The sequence below is a fragment of the Taudactylus pleione genome, unplaced genomic scaffold (assembly GCF_031769625.1).
Source record: "Taudactylus pleione unplaced genomic scaffold, aTauple2 ptg000026l, whole genome shotgun sequence".
In the NCBI taxonomy this organism is placed as follows: domain Eukaryota; kingdom Metazoa; phylum Chordata; class Amphibia; order Anura; family Myobatrachidae; genus Taudactylus; species Taudactylus pleione.
In genome coordinates, this window is record NW_028284428.1 from 41,325,544 (window position 1) to 41,338,026 (window position 12,483).

Consider the following 12,483-nt stretch of genomic DNA (forward strand, 5'->3'; position numbering starts at 1 on the left):
TTTATCTCACCAAAGACCCACAGGTTCAAACTGGCAGCGTAGCGTCCAACTGGACTCTGTCTACAGGAATACTGTAGGTATTTGTTCGTAGCATTCCCTGTATAGACGTTAGAGGAAGAAGTCCCAATTTCAGACACAGTGAAAGTATACAAAAGGTACTCCTCTTAGATAAGATATTCAAGTACAACCGCATGCTATTCAACCAAAGTACTATGCAGAAAGAAGCTTCCCAGGTCACACATCACTAGCCTGTTGCTTAGATAAAAAATAGGTTTGTAAAGTAAATAGGTATAGAAACCAGCAAAGGACACAGCATAATCAGTGTGGCCATGGCTGTGTAACTCTGCACCTGAGTATTTAAAACTATATGTCCGCCAAGGGCACATCAACCAGTGTGGTTAGTGCTGCAAGACCTATAGCCTGTAAGTATTTGACCCTAATGCAATTTGACATTGATGTCTGCAAAGGCCACATTATATAGGATAAATGTAGCCAGGGGCATATTAAGAGAGGAGGGGGCCAGTGTGCATTCCCTGGACTCGTTCCCCTCCTCTCTCCCCAGCGAGTGGCAGCGTACTGACTGCCAATGTAGACTCTGGGCACTAGTCTACTGCGCAGGCCACTGCCGCACTATTTTCCTGGCGATTTTAAATATTAGAAAATATGGGTGCAGGTTGTGCACCCATTATAGATACGCCCCTGAATGTAACTTTGGTATGTATGAATTTGTAATAAAGGAATAACCCAAAAAGCGAGTAAATACAGGCATTAGCCAATGGTATATGTTCTTGAAGCTATAGGGTTATTGGTTCAGAGCGCACCATAAGGCAAATGTGGTATTAGTCGGTGCAGACTACCTGGCCTCTGTCACTATTATTGGTAAGGACACATTAAACAGTGGTTACATAGATAATGAGGTATAGGCTGGGAGGCATAAATAGTTGTAAATGCTGTGAGTTGTAAACTGCTAGGTGTATCTGTAACGAATACATACCCCACCCCTCCCCCTATGTACGAATACATACGAGCAATGTGGACTCAGGAGTGTAAATTGTATTTGTTGTATTAAATGACAAGAATACAAACTGATCTTGAGGTTTAATGAGGTATTAGCTCAGTATTAATGGTATCTGACAAAGGTATAAGCAAATGGCACATAATAAGAAAATGTGGCTTTCGGCAGTGCAAATTGTGCTCTTTCGCCATTGTGGTATGATGCCTAAGACAGCGAATACACACCCATATGTAGTGGTATGTGAATGAAACTGGAATTACACTGAAAAGTGGGAAACTCGTAATTTATCCTGGATTGTAAATTGCAGTCAGAGGACCTGAGTGTGGAAACCCACACATTACAAACTGACAGACATTCAGAATTCTGAAAAAGCAGAGGTCACACGTGAAAATGGAGTCCCTGAAACATACCACAGAGATAACTATATTGTCCTCCAGCTTATAACGTTTAAGTGATATCGTAAGGCACACGAACACAGGGTTGCGGTCCTAACTTGGAAGAAGTACCTTACACAGTCAGCTGGGAAGGCAACTGCTCAGGTAACTGCTGTGTTAAAGCAGACTATACAGAATATGTCTAAATACATATACTGTATGTAGCAAGACTGAAAGCATAAATATATTGGAATTTACCTAGATATAAGTATAACTAAGGTAAGTTAGGCATTTAGAAGACATTTTAAAAAACGTCATATTTATCTGCAGGAGCACAGGCTGCTGGAGAAGATGGCCTCCCTAAGTTAATTTGAGACCTAGTAGCAGCCTGTTAACAGGAGTGAGCGTTCCGAAGGGTCTGAACCTTAACTTTTTGTCTGACGTCTCCTTCAGAAAGGTCAAGTAAGGAAACAAAAGTAGCTTTAGTTAAGTAAGCGCAGTGTAGGCATATATTAGTTATAATGCACAGCTGGGTTTGATAACTCCAAACTCTGGTATAGTAGTCAGACATTTAACACCTGACCTGTTGGCTCCTGATGGGGTGTCCCATCTAGTTTCATTAGCTGGACAAAAAACCAATAAGGTTATCTGTGTCCTGGAACCAATTATTAGATCTAGGATTCTGCCTGTTTACCAATCTTCTATCTGCACTAAAGAAAGGAATGTAAATGTTTCCCGTTTTAATAAGGACGTGTCCTGGAAAGAGAGTTCTCACTGCCAGTAGCAATAGAGCGGTTTCATCCATGACTGAAGACTTTAACGGTAGCCGGACTAATTTGATCCCTCCTCAGAATGTATTTGAGACCTGGTAACAATCATGCTCCGCTAGGGAGCAGGTTTTGAACTTTTTACCTGTAGTCTTACAGAAGAGGAGTAGGCGGGTGGACGCTTCTATGTATGCTAAGGAACTTCAGTGCCTAGCATTTGCTGTAGTCAGATGGACACCTGAGAGAGAGCTTGTACAGACTGAGAAAAACCCTGCAGTGGGTGCAAACTGAGTCTGTTAGAGGTACCTGCAGAGCTAGCAGCTGAGGAAGATTGTCTAGACCAAGGCATTGTTTTACAAGCTTCGAACATGGTCTGGGTGGAAGCCCACGCTATTCTGTCCCCACTGGGGAACTTGACTGCTGCACCATGACGGAGCATGTATCACTGAGACCAGTTACGCTCTAATGCCCCTTATACTGGGACAGCCCTGTTTAGCAGACCTGATCGGGGCCTGAGAGGTGAGCCCAGCAAAGGGCAGGTAAAGTAGCCTGAGAGGAAGACTGTGCACTAAACTGTGAAGCTCAAGCTATAATATTTGTGGCAATGAATGGGAGGGGGGGGGGTCTGTTAGCAACAACAGAAATAGTGTAGTATATACTATATCTGCTAAAGTACCTAAAATATATACAGTAAGCATTTTCAACTTGTATAATACTGAGATTATGCTGTTAAAAGGGCAGACTAGATGGGGCAAGTGGTTCTTATTTGCCGTCAAATTCAAATTCTAGGTTTCTGTAATACTAAGAGCATCTAGCAAACAGAATGATTCAGTTTAAGTATATAGGTAAAAATTGAATCCTAGAAATTAGTGCACTGCATACACAGACTAAAAGTCCAGTCTGCACAAGAAAACCATAGTCAGATTCCTTATACAGCAGCACCTATATAGGTGAGTTAGGGACAGAGACACTATAGCCTGGCACCAATTTGCGTGGTATAGTTTTAGGGGGATTTGCACTCTCGGAAAAAACAAATCTGGCATGGGACATGAACCAGTGACAGAGCATTGGCTGTATAAGACACATGCACAAGTCGCTGTTCTAAAAATGGCCGCCGACAGGAGAAGGAGAGTGCAAGGACATTTAAGTAAGGGAGTGTGCCAAAGTGTGGAGGAGGAGAGAACCAGGCAAAGGCTCTGACCCCAAGGACTTGCCACCGTTTAAAGGCATCCCAATTGCAACTTATGTACCTATTCGTGCAGTGGTGGAGCGGAGGACCAGTCCACAATTGAGTTGTCCCCAGCTTCCTCTGCCGAAGGGGAACCGCTGATTATCTTCGCACCAGCCATGGCTGTGTCCCCGCTGTGTGCTTCGGGACCGGCCAGTTACACTTAGCGGCCACCGGAGCAGGGTCCTGAAGGAGCAGCCGGTGTGAGCCCTGCTACCAAGTAAAATGAAAATGAAATTAATTTTTCTCTTATTCTTTCTTAATATATTTATTTTAATCAGCTGCAGTAGCAGATGCAACAAAAAACATGCCCAGCTCCTAGTGCACCAAAAACAAAACCCTGAAGGCAGGGTGTAGGGGAGGAGGAGCGTGTGTTGTTCAGAACTTAACCTTTTGGTGCCCAGATTGCTCCACCTCCATCATACCCTATGTATTCCAGTGCCCCCCATGGATGAAAGGGAAAACCACTCTTGTTTTATATCATATGTTGTCTCTTCCACATAACATATTTGTCGGTCACAGCTTAAAAATACAGTGGTATTAACCTAAAGCAAAGTAAGTTAAAGATGAATGAAGTCTGCGCCTCTAATGTAGCATATGGGTAGAGCTTGTAGCTTCCATAAATACTTTCAATTTTCTTTGGTAATTGTTTTAGATCACATGTTGCACATTGTACAGTTTTCTTTGTGAGGCTTTTGTGGTCATATTCCAAATATATGTGCAAAATATAATTTGAGCTGCAGAGGAGGTTAAAGTGTGAAGTCTATTGGTCCTACAGATGCAATGTGGTATATTGCAAGGATTACACACTGCAGAATTTTACTGTCTTCAGCATGAAAATGAGTGTTGATATATAGCTGAGGATATAAGGAACAGCCCAGATTAGACTGTCATTTAAAGTGAATGCAATTGAATGTTCGTATTTGGAACATTTTGAAGTGTTTTGCTTCCTTTTCTGTTAGTGTGTTTCGTGTTCAATATGTAAAGATACCTGGCCAGAGATAAATCTGAATGTTTCCACTGCGTGCAGTGCCAGGATTTTACCTTATCAGGCTACAGTTGCATTTGAAATATCAAACCCAACTGTAGCAATAACATTAGCAATTGTAGTTACAAATGTACTTCAGATTTCAGAATATTATGACGTGCCCTTTAATGCTGTTGTGACACACTGACACATTGGCTTTACTCTGCTCATTGCTTTAGTTTTACTGGTTGTTGGCAGCTAATCATCACAGGTTACTACTCCCTGGCACTACTTGACCATGGCTACAGCTCGGTGCCTATAACTGTCAGATGTAAGACTGTAGTGGATGTTTCAACAACTCACTTCATTGGGACCTGGATGTGCTTTTATTTCTTGGGTAGTGTGCTGCTGCTAGAGCATGTGTCTGCAGTCTACAAATCCATAAATCCTTTGATTGCTGCTTATGGTTGAGGATGCTAGGTAGCTGCTGGGCTTCTGGACTCTCTGCAGGATAGATGGGGGTGAATTAAAGTGTTCATTTTAATCTGTGGTTACAAGTGAATATCAGATACAGGCATCTCACAGAATCTGGAAGAATCTCAGCTGATCGTTTAAGTACACATACCGCTTGAAGGTAGTAATGTTAGACACATAGCTGGAAGGTGGGGTAAATCAGCTCCTTACCCAATTCAGGCTGACCCTTTTATTGTTAGTCTAGACACGGTATATTTACTTAAGTATAACAGAGGCCTATGTTTGCCTCCAACTCGAGACTATTCTTGTCCACATGCAGCCAGGTGCCAATGGAGTTCAGCCCCATTTTGGCAATTACCCCTCTGGGCTTTAGCAATCGTCTCTTCCAGGTTTGTGTCCATAGGATTTTGTGCCACTTCCGGCCCAAATTTTGTTGCAGGAGATTTTGAGCCTGATACCTGGGGGCAGAGTGTCTGCGACCAGAGTTTTCTGAACTGCCCTGTGGTGGCTTGCCACCTGGAGCTCTTGTTTTTTGGGTTCATTATAACACAACCATTCTCCATTCCCTATTCTGGAATTAGATCGCTGGACCCAACATATCAAAAAGTAAAACACTCCCTACATCATATGTGGGTAATAATTCTGGGAGACCCAGCAACAGCTATGCTTCTAGATCCTTGTAGGAAAATAAGAGCTTGTATGTGGAGTAGGTTTAGTATGATGCAAAGGAAAAGAGGAAGCTGATTATGTAGCCACCCCTTTACTTACCCTTTTTTCTTAATTTTTTAGGTTGTGAAGCACTTACTGAGTGGGAATATCTGCCTCCAGTTGGACCACGACCTCCCAAAGGTTTTGTTGGGCTAAAAAATGCTGGTGCTACATGCTACATGAACTCTGTAATTCAGCAGCTGTACATGATCCCTGCAATACGGAATGGAATTCTTGCTATTGAAGGCACTGGAACTGATGTTGATGATGACATGTCTGGGGATGAGAAACAGGACAATGAGGTAAACTATAAAGTTATTCTACTATAAATGCAGAGTTGTGTACATTATGTAAATAAAATGGTCTCTGTGATTTTAGTAGTGGCATATTTATATAAAAGTTTCGGTTACAGTGGTTTTCGAATCCAAGAAGTAATCTGTAAAGAAATTAGTTGCAAAGTGAACCACTAATGATGCTGTTAATATTCACCCAAAAAACATGATGCGAGTATACTTTGGTTTCCTGTAAATTGGGTTTTCTTTGGCTTTAGCATTTACAAAAAAGAAAAAAATTAATGTCTGTGGCTTGGATACTAAATGAGGAGTGATGGAGCAAAACAAACTTATGCGACACTTAATTAAAACCTTTTTTTTTTTTAAACTATTTTTATATTATGCTTCAGTAGACTGTGAGTAAGGGTACGATGGTGAGACTGTGGAAAATGCATTTAAGGGCCAAATTCTGGAATTGGAAGAGTCCAGATTTCTGCAGATTTATATTCACAATTTCATTTGTACTCTATAGTATTAATATTTTTTTTTCTTTTCTTTTCTTTTTTATATTGGCAGAGCAATGTAGACCCACGAGATGATGTCTTTGGATACCCTCACCAATATGATGACAAGCCCTCACTGAGCAAAACAGAGGATAGGAAAGAGTACAATATTGGTGTGCTGAGACATCTGCAAGTTATCTTTGGCCATTTGGCAGCATCGAGATTACAGTACTATGTTCCAAGAGGCTTTTGGAAGCAGTTCAGGTTTGTTACATTCTGCTTTGGCATCAACATGTTTGATTTAATTGGTGTGTTCTTTATTTCAACTTTTTCTAAATGCAAACCATTGTATTTTTCTTGCACTTGGAAACACGACAGCATTTTTATACAATACATATTAATACTACTTTTATGTATTGTGTACAAAGGTAAATCTGGCTACATTATATAAAAATTAAAAGCAGAAGGTACACAGGAGCATACACCATTGTATTAAGTACAAGTTGGATGAGGGCACAAATCTAATAAATTCCCATTGGCAGGTCAAAGTCATGGTTCTTTAATTTGCCTTTGCTAGTGCTACCATTCTGCCATTGGAGGCCTATCAATTTTTTTTAATTTACATTTTTGAAAAGTTCAGCCACTTGTGTGTCTTACTCTGCAAATACAGTTTTGGTCTCGTATAGGGAGCTTCTTTAATAAAGACTGCAGTTTCTGTTGTCATGTGAGCAATACAACTGTAATAGTTCTCTTGTGATTGCAGGTTTGAGAGATTCTGGTATTCCAGCATATATACTGCTTTCAATAACTACAACTCCCCTAAAAATATTACTGTTGACAGTTGTGTGTAAATTGTATTGCTTTAACAATATAACCTCATAGAAAATCAAATTCAAATATGCCGGTTTCATTAGTTGATTGTACTGAGCAATTATAGGCATTGCTTGTTCCTCCTTAAATAATCATTTTAACCTAAACTGAAAATTCAGTTTCAGCTGGTGTTCCATATGTTTAACATGTATGCAACTCATTTTCAACCTTGGGTCTAAAGCTCCACCAAATTCCACTTGTCCACTGATTTTTGCCTTGGCATGCTGAGTGCTAAATGTCTACCTTGGCAAAAGGTGCAACCCAGTCAAGTAATGTGTTTTTTTTGTTTAATTCATAGAAGTCAATTGAATTATAGTTTTGGGTGGAATTTAGCTTTTGATAGGTCACCTCGTATTAATCCAAACCTGTTAGCACTTCTAGATCAAACCTGCTTCACCCAATTCCTGGCAGTTGTGAGTCCAAATGTTACCCAGAATTCAAGTGAAGTCTGATAAGTTATCAAAGCCCTTTTTGATTTTGTCAAAGAAGCTTATTTAGAAAGCGCATAGCTTGCACCAGCTGCCTGACCAAAACAAGGGTTTGGTATGGGGCTGCGCTAATCCTTCCGTAAAAAAAACCTCCCTTACGATCAGTTGCTGCTAGAATAGGTGGATGCATTACAGGCTCCACAAAGGAAAAGACTTGTGTAGAAACCATTTATTCCAGTGCATACTAGGTCAGGATGGGTTAGAGGTATGCAAATAACGTGAGAACAAAAAATAAATTTATAAATATATTAATTTATTTAGATTATATAGCTAAAATATATCTTATTACATTAAAAGTATAAAAAGGGGCATATATAACAAACTTAATACTGGTAAACAACAATTACTATAAAAGTCCCTCCACCACATATAACAATACAAGACAGAGTATGCTGAAAGGATAAAAATTATATGTAAAAAATATATATTTTTGTAAAAATATATGTAAAAAATGTGGGGAGTATAAGAAGATCCGGTAGAGATATCGTGGTTTAAGTCTCTCTGTTGTCAGACATTAGCCGGAGGTGAGGGATAATGCGTACCTCTCTCCACAAAATGCATAAGAAACCTAAAATCCAAAGACTCATATGGCTATACCATCACTTCTATGACCAGTGACCTCTATTGCTTGCCGGGCTGGCTGTGTGTATCCCCCCAAACGTCAGTATTTGGTTGTTTGGAAAAGGTATATCGCTGTCCCCGCCATGTGGAATTTGGTAACATGTACCGGCTTATTACCTTACTCTGGTGGCGTAAAAAGTCAGGTATCCTAACTGCCTAGGCGTTCCGTCTGTGGTCACTGTATCCCGGCAATGCAAATGAAAGTAAGATGAGGGTTTGCCAGTAGACTTCTGATCTTCCTGCATGCACAGGCTGTGCAATACTCTGTGGACATTGATTGATAACCCACACACTGAACGTGTTTCACCTGTGTGATATTATTATATATATATATATATATACACATATATATACATATATACACAGTCAGGTGCATAAATGTTGGGACATTGACAGAATTTTCATATTTTGGCCTCTATTCACCACCACAATGGCTTTGAAATGAAACAAACAGTGAAGCAAGCCATCATTAGGCTGAAAAATCAAAACAAACCCATCAGAGAGATAGCAAAAACATTAGGTGTGGCCAAATCAACTGTTTGGAACATTCTTAAAAAGAAAGAACGCACCGGAGAGCTCAGCAACACCAAAAGACCCGGAAGACCACGGAAAACAACTGTGGTGGATGACAGAAGAATTATTTCCCTGGTGAAGAAAAACCCCTTCACAACAGTTGGCTAAATCAAGAACACTCTCCAGGAGGTAGGTGTATATGTGTAAAAGTCAACAATCAAGAGAAGACTTCACAAGAGTGAATATAGAGGGTTCACCACAAGATGTAAACCATTGGTGAGCCACAAAAACAGGAAGACCAGATTAGAGTTTGCCAAACAACATCTAAAAAAGCCATTACAGTTCTGAAACAACATCCTATGGACAGATGAGACAAAGATCAACATGTACCAGAGTGATGGGAAGAGAAGAGTATGGAGAAGGAAAGGAACTGCTCATGATCCAAAACATACCACCTCATCAGTGAAGCATGGTGGTGGTAGTGTCATGGCGTGGGCATGTATGGCTGCCAATAGAACTGGTTCCCTTGTATTTATTGATGATGTGACTGCTGACAAAAGCAGCAGAATGAATTCTGAAGTGTTTCGGGCAATATTATATGCTCATATTCAGTCAAATGCTTCACAGTGCAGATGGACAATGACCCGAAGCATACTGCAAAAGCAACCAAAGAGTTTTTTAAGGCTAAAAGTGGAATGTTATGCAATGGCCAAGTCAATCCCCTGACCTGAATCTGATTGAGCATGCATTTCACTTGATGAAGGGAAAATGCCCCAAGAACAAGCAGGAACTGAAGACATTTGCAGTAGAGGCCTGGCAGAGCATCACCAGGGATGAAACCCAGCGTCTGGTGATGTCTATGCATTCCAGACTTCAGGCTGTAATTGCCTGCAAAGGATTTGCAACAAAGTATTAAAATGTGAAAGTTAGATTTAGGATTGTTTAGTTTGTCCCATTACTTTTGACCCCTTAAAAAGTGGGAGGCACATCTAATTTGGATGTAATTACCCTCAAATTAAATCTGAAAGTCTGCAGCTAAAGCACATCTTGTTTGTTTCATTTCAAAGCCATTGTGGTGGTGAATAGAGGCCAAAATATGAAAATTCTGTCAATGTCTCAATATTTATGCACCTGACTGTATATATGTGTGTGTGTGTGTATATATATATATATATATATATATATATATATATATATATGTATATATATATATATATATATATATGTATATATATATATTTATTTATATTAATTTAAAATAGCGATGACAGTTCATCATACCTTAAAAATTAATAATCTAGGGGTAGTTATGTAATGCACAATATAAAAATAAAGCATACAACTATGTAAGAATTTTTAACAACTATTCTCTTATTAAAAGAATATATATATTTTTAAAAGATATTATAATCTTTTAAAAAGGGGGTCAGATCAAAATCTAAATTCAAACCCTTGGTGCACAAAATGATCTTCCTTCTTGATACCCTTGCATCAAAGGGCTTGAACTTAGGTTTTCATCTGACCCCCTTTTTTAATATTTAACAGGCTTAGCCTTTATATGTAATGTATTTCCTTTTGCTATATCGACACGTTACCATGATACATCCTCTTAATATAATATGGGCAAGTCTATTTTATCTTTATTATTTTTATTTTGTTTATTCCCATGTTGGATGTTTTCACTGATCAAAGAGTGTTGACTGTAAATGTCATCACAAGAGGCTTTTTTAATGGTCTAGCTATTAGGTCCCCATGTGGATCGGGCACTCTAAGGGCGGAAGTAAGTCCATGAACTAACATATTAAGGGCGGAATTGAGATATGGGAGAAGAACAGTGTAAATAGAAGGAAGCTGAGGATAGACTATCCACGATCCTGAAAAAGCCTTGCATAGGTGAAACATGTTGAGCGTGGAGGTAATCGATCCCGTCAGTGTCCGCAGAGTTGCACGGCCTGTGCATGCTGGCAGATCAGAAGTCTGCCGGCAGACCCTCATCTTACCTAAATTTGCACCACCGGGATATAGTGACCACAGACGGAACGCAGAGGCAACTAGGATACCCACCCGCTTATCGAAGCCATCAGAGTAAGGTAGCAAGCTGGTACAAGTTACCGAATTCCACACAGTGGGGACAGCGATATACCTTTTCCGAAGGACCAATTATTGACGTTTGGGGGTATCCACGCAGCCAGCCCGGCAAGCAATAGAGGTCACTAGTTGTAGAAGTGACAGTATAGACATATGAGTCTTTGGGTTTTATGTTTCCTATACATTTTGTGGAAATAGGATTACCCCTCACCTTCGGCTAATGTCTGATAACAGATAGACTTAAACCACAATATCTTTAACAGATCTCATTATACTCCCCACGTTTTTTACATATATTTTTCCAAAAATATATATTTTTACATATAATTTTTATCCTTTCAGCATACTGTGTTTTGTATTGTTATATGTGGTGGAGGGACTTTTTTTATAGTAATTGTTTGTATACCGGTATTAATTTGTTTATATATGCCCCTTTTTATACTTTTAATGTAATAAGATATATTTTAGCTATAATCCAAATAAATTTATATATTTATAAATATATTTTTTTATGTTATTTTCATACCTAACCCATCCTAACCTAGTGTGCGCTGGAATACATTGTTTCTATACATGCCTGACCACAACAGCTGATGACATTATTATATCGTTGGTCTTAGACATAGGAGACGCGCACAATTTTTTTAATATGTTGGATAATGGAGTACTGAATTCTCACTCTGACAAGTAATTTTGCTACTTTAAGTGCTTTCATCAAAGGCTTTTCAGGTTAAAATCAAATCTCTGTATAAACACTTTTTTTTTTTTTTTTTCAAGGAGCTTTATAAAGGTGCCCATCCACTAGGTGATTAAATTTAGCTATTGAACGTTATTGTTTCATCGTTCATTAATCGTTTGCAAATCGTTTCCAAAAATGTCTGAAATTACCTCCGATGCGCGCTCCCGCTGGTCGCTTCAGACATCTATCATTGGGTAAACATTCTGGACAACTTGACGATAACGTCAGGTTCAGCATGTTTGCAGATGATTGATGAGCCTGCACTGAACGACTGCTCATTCAGTGCAGGCACATCAGACTTTGAAACGACTGCACGATTACAATGTCATAATCGTGCAGTCGTTTTGAGGTCTGCTAGTGGGTGGGCAGCTTAAGTTTCATACTGTAGTTTCAGGCTCCAGATATAATGTAGGTGTCTTAAGTGCAACATGGATGTTTCTCTTACCTGAAACTGCATTGGCTCTAGGACTGTCCAGACTATTAATTATGGAGATTGTGGGATTTATTTATTTATTTATTTTTGGTGCTTGTTTTGCTTTTTTTGTATTGACTGTGTGGGTCAGTGTTATTTTTGTCACTGTTTTACTAGACTTACAAATGGAGCGGGAAAAAGCTTTCATTTAAGATTAGAAATCTTCCTGTTGCCTCCAGTGAGCACAGAATACTGTAATAACGCTGAATCTGCACATACAAATAACTGAAGCTGTTATAGGCAACCTGATGCATTTAAAGGGTATGTGCAGCCCCCTAATCTTTAAATGGGCAGCACATTACCCTTAATCACAGTAAAAAGTTAAAACTACATTTATAGGTTAGATATACCTACAGTAGGTGTAATATATCAGCAGGCACTATA

General features: G+C 39.3%; 1 protein-coding gene across 6 annotated transcripts in view; it reads left to right on the forward strand.

The window, feature by feature from the left end:
* Window positions 1-12,483, forward strand: part of USP9X (ubiquitin specific peptidase 9 X-linked) — a 226,037-nt gene that overhangs the window by 183,918 nt on the left and 29,636 nt on the right. For all 6 annotated transcript variants that reach the window (XM_088451702.1, XM_088451706.1, XM_088451705.1 and 3 more), the window contains exons 31-32: window positions 5,615-5,835; window positions 6,382-6,572. In XM_088451702.1, coding sequence (XP_088307828.1) covers window positions 5,615-5,835; window positions 6,382-6,572 — 412 coding nt within the window. The remainder of the gene's footprint in view (window positions 1-5,614; window positions 5,836-6,381; window positions 6,573-12,483) is intronic.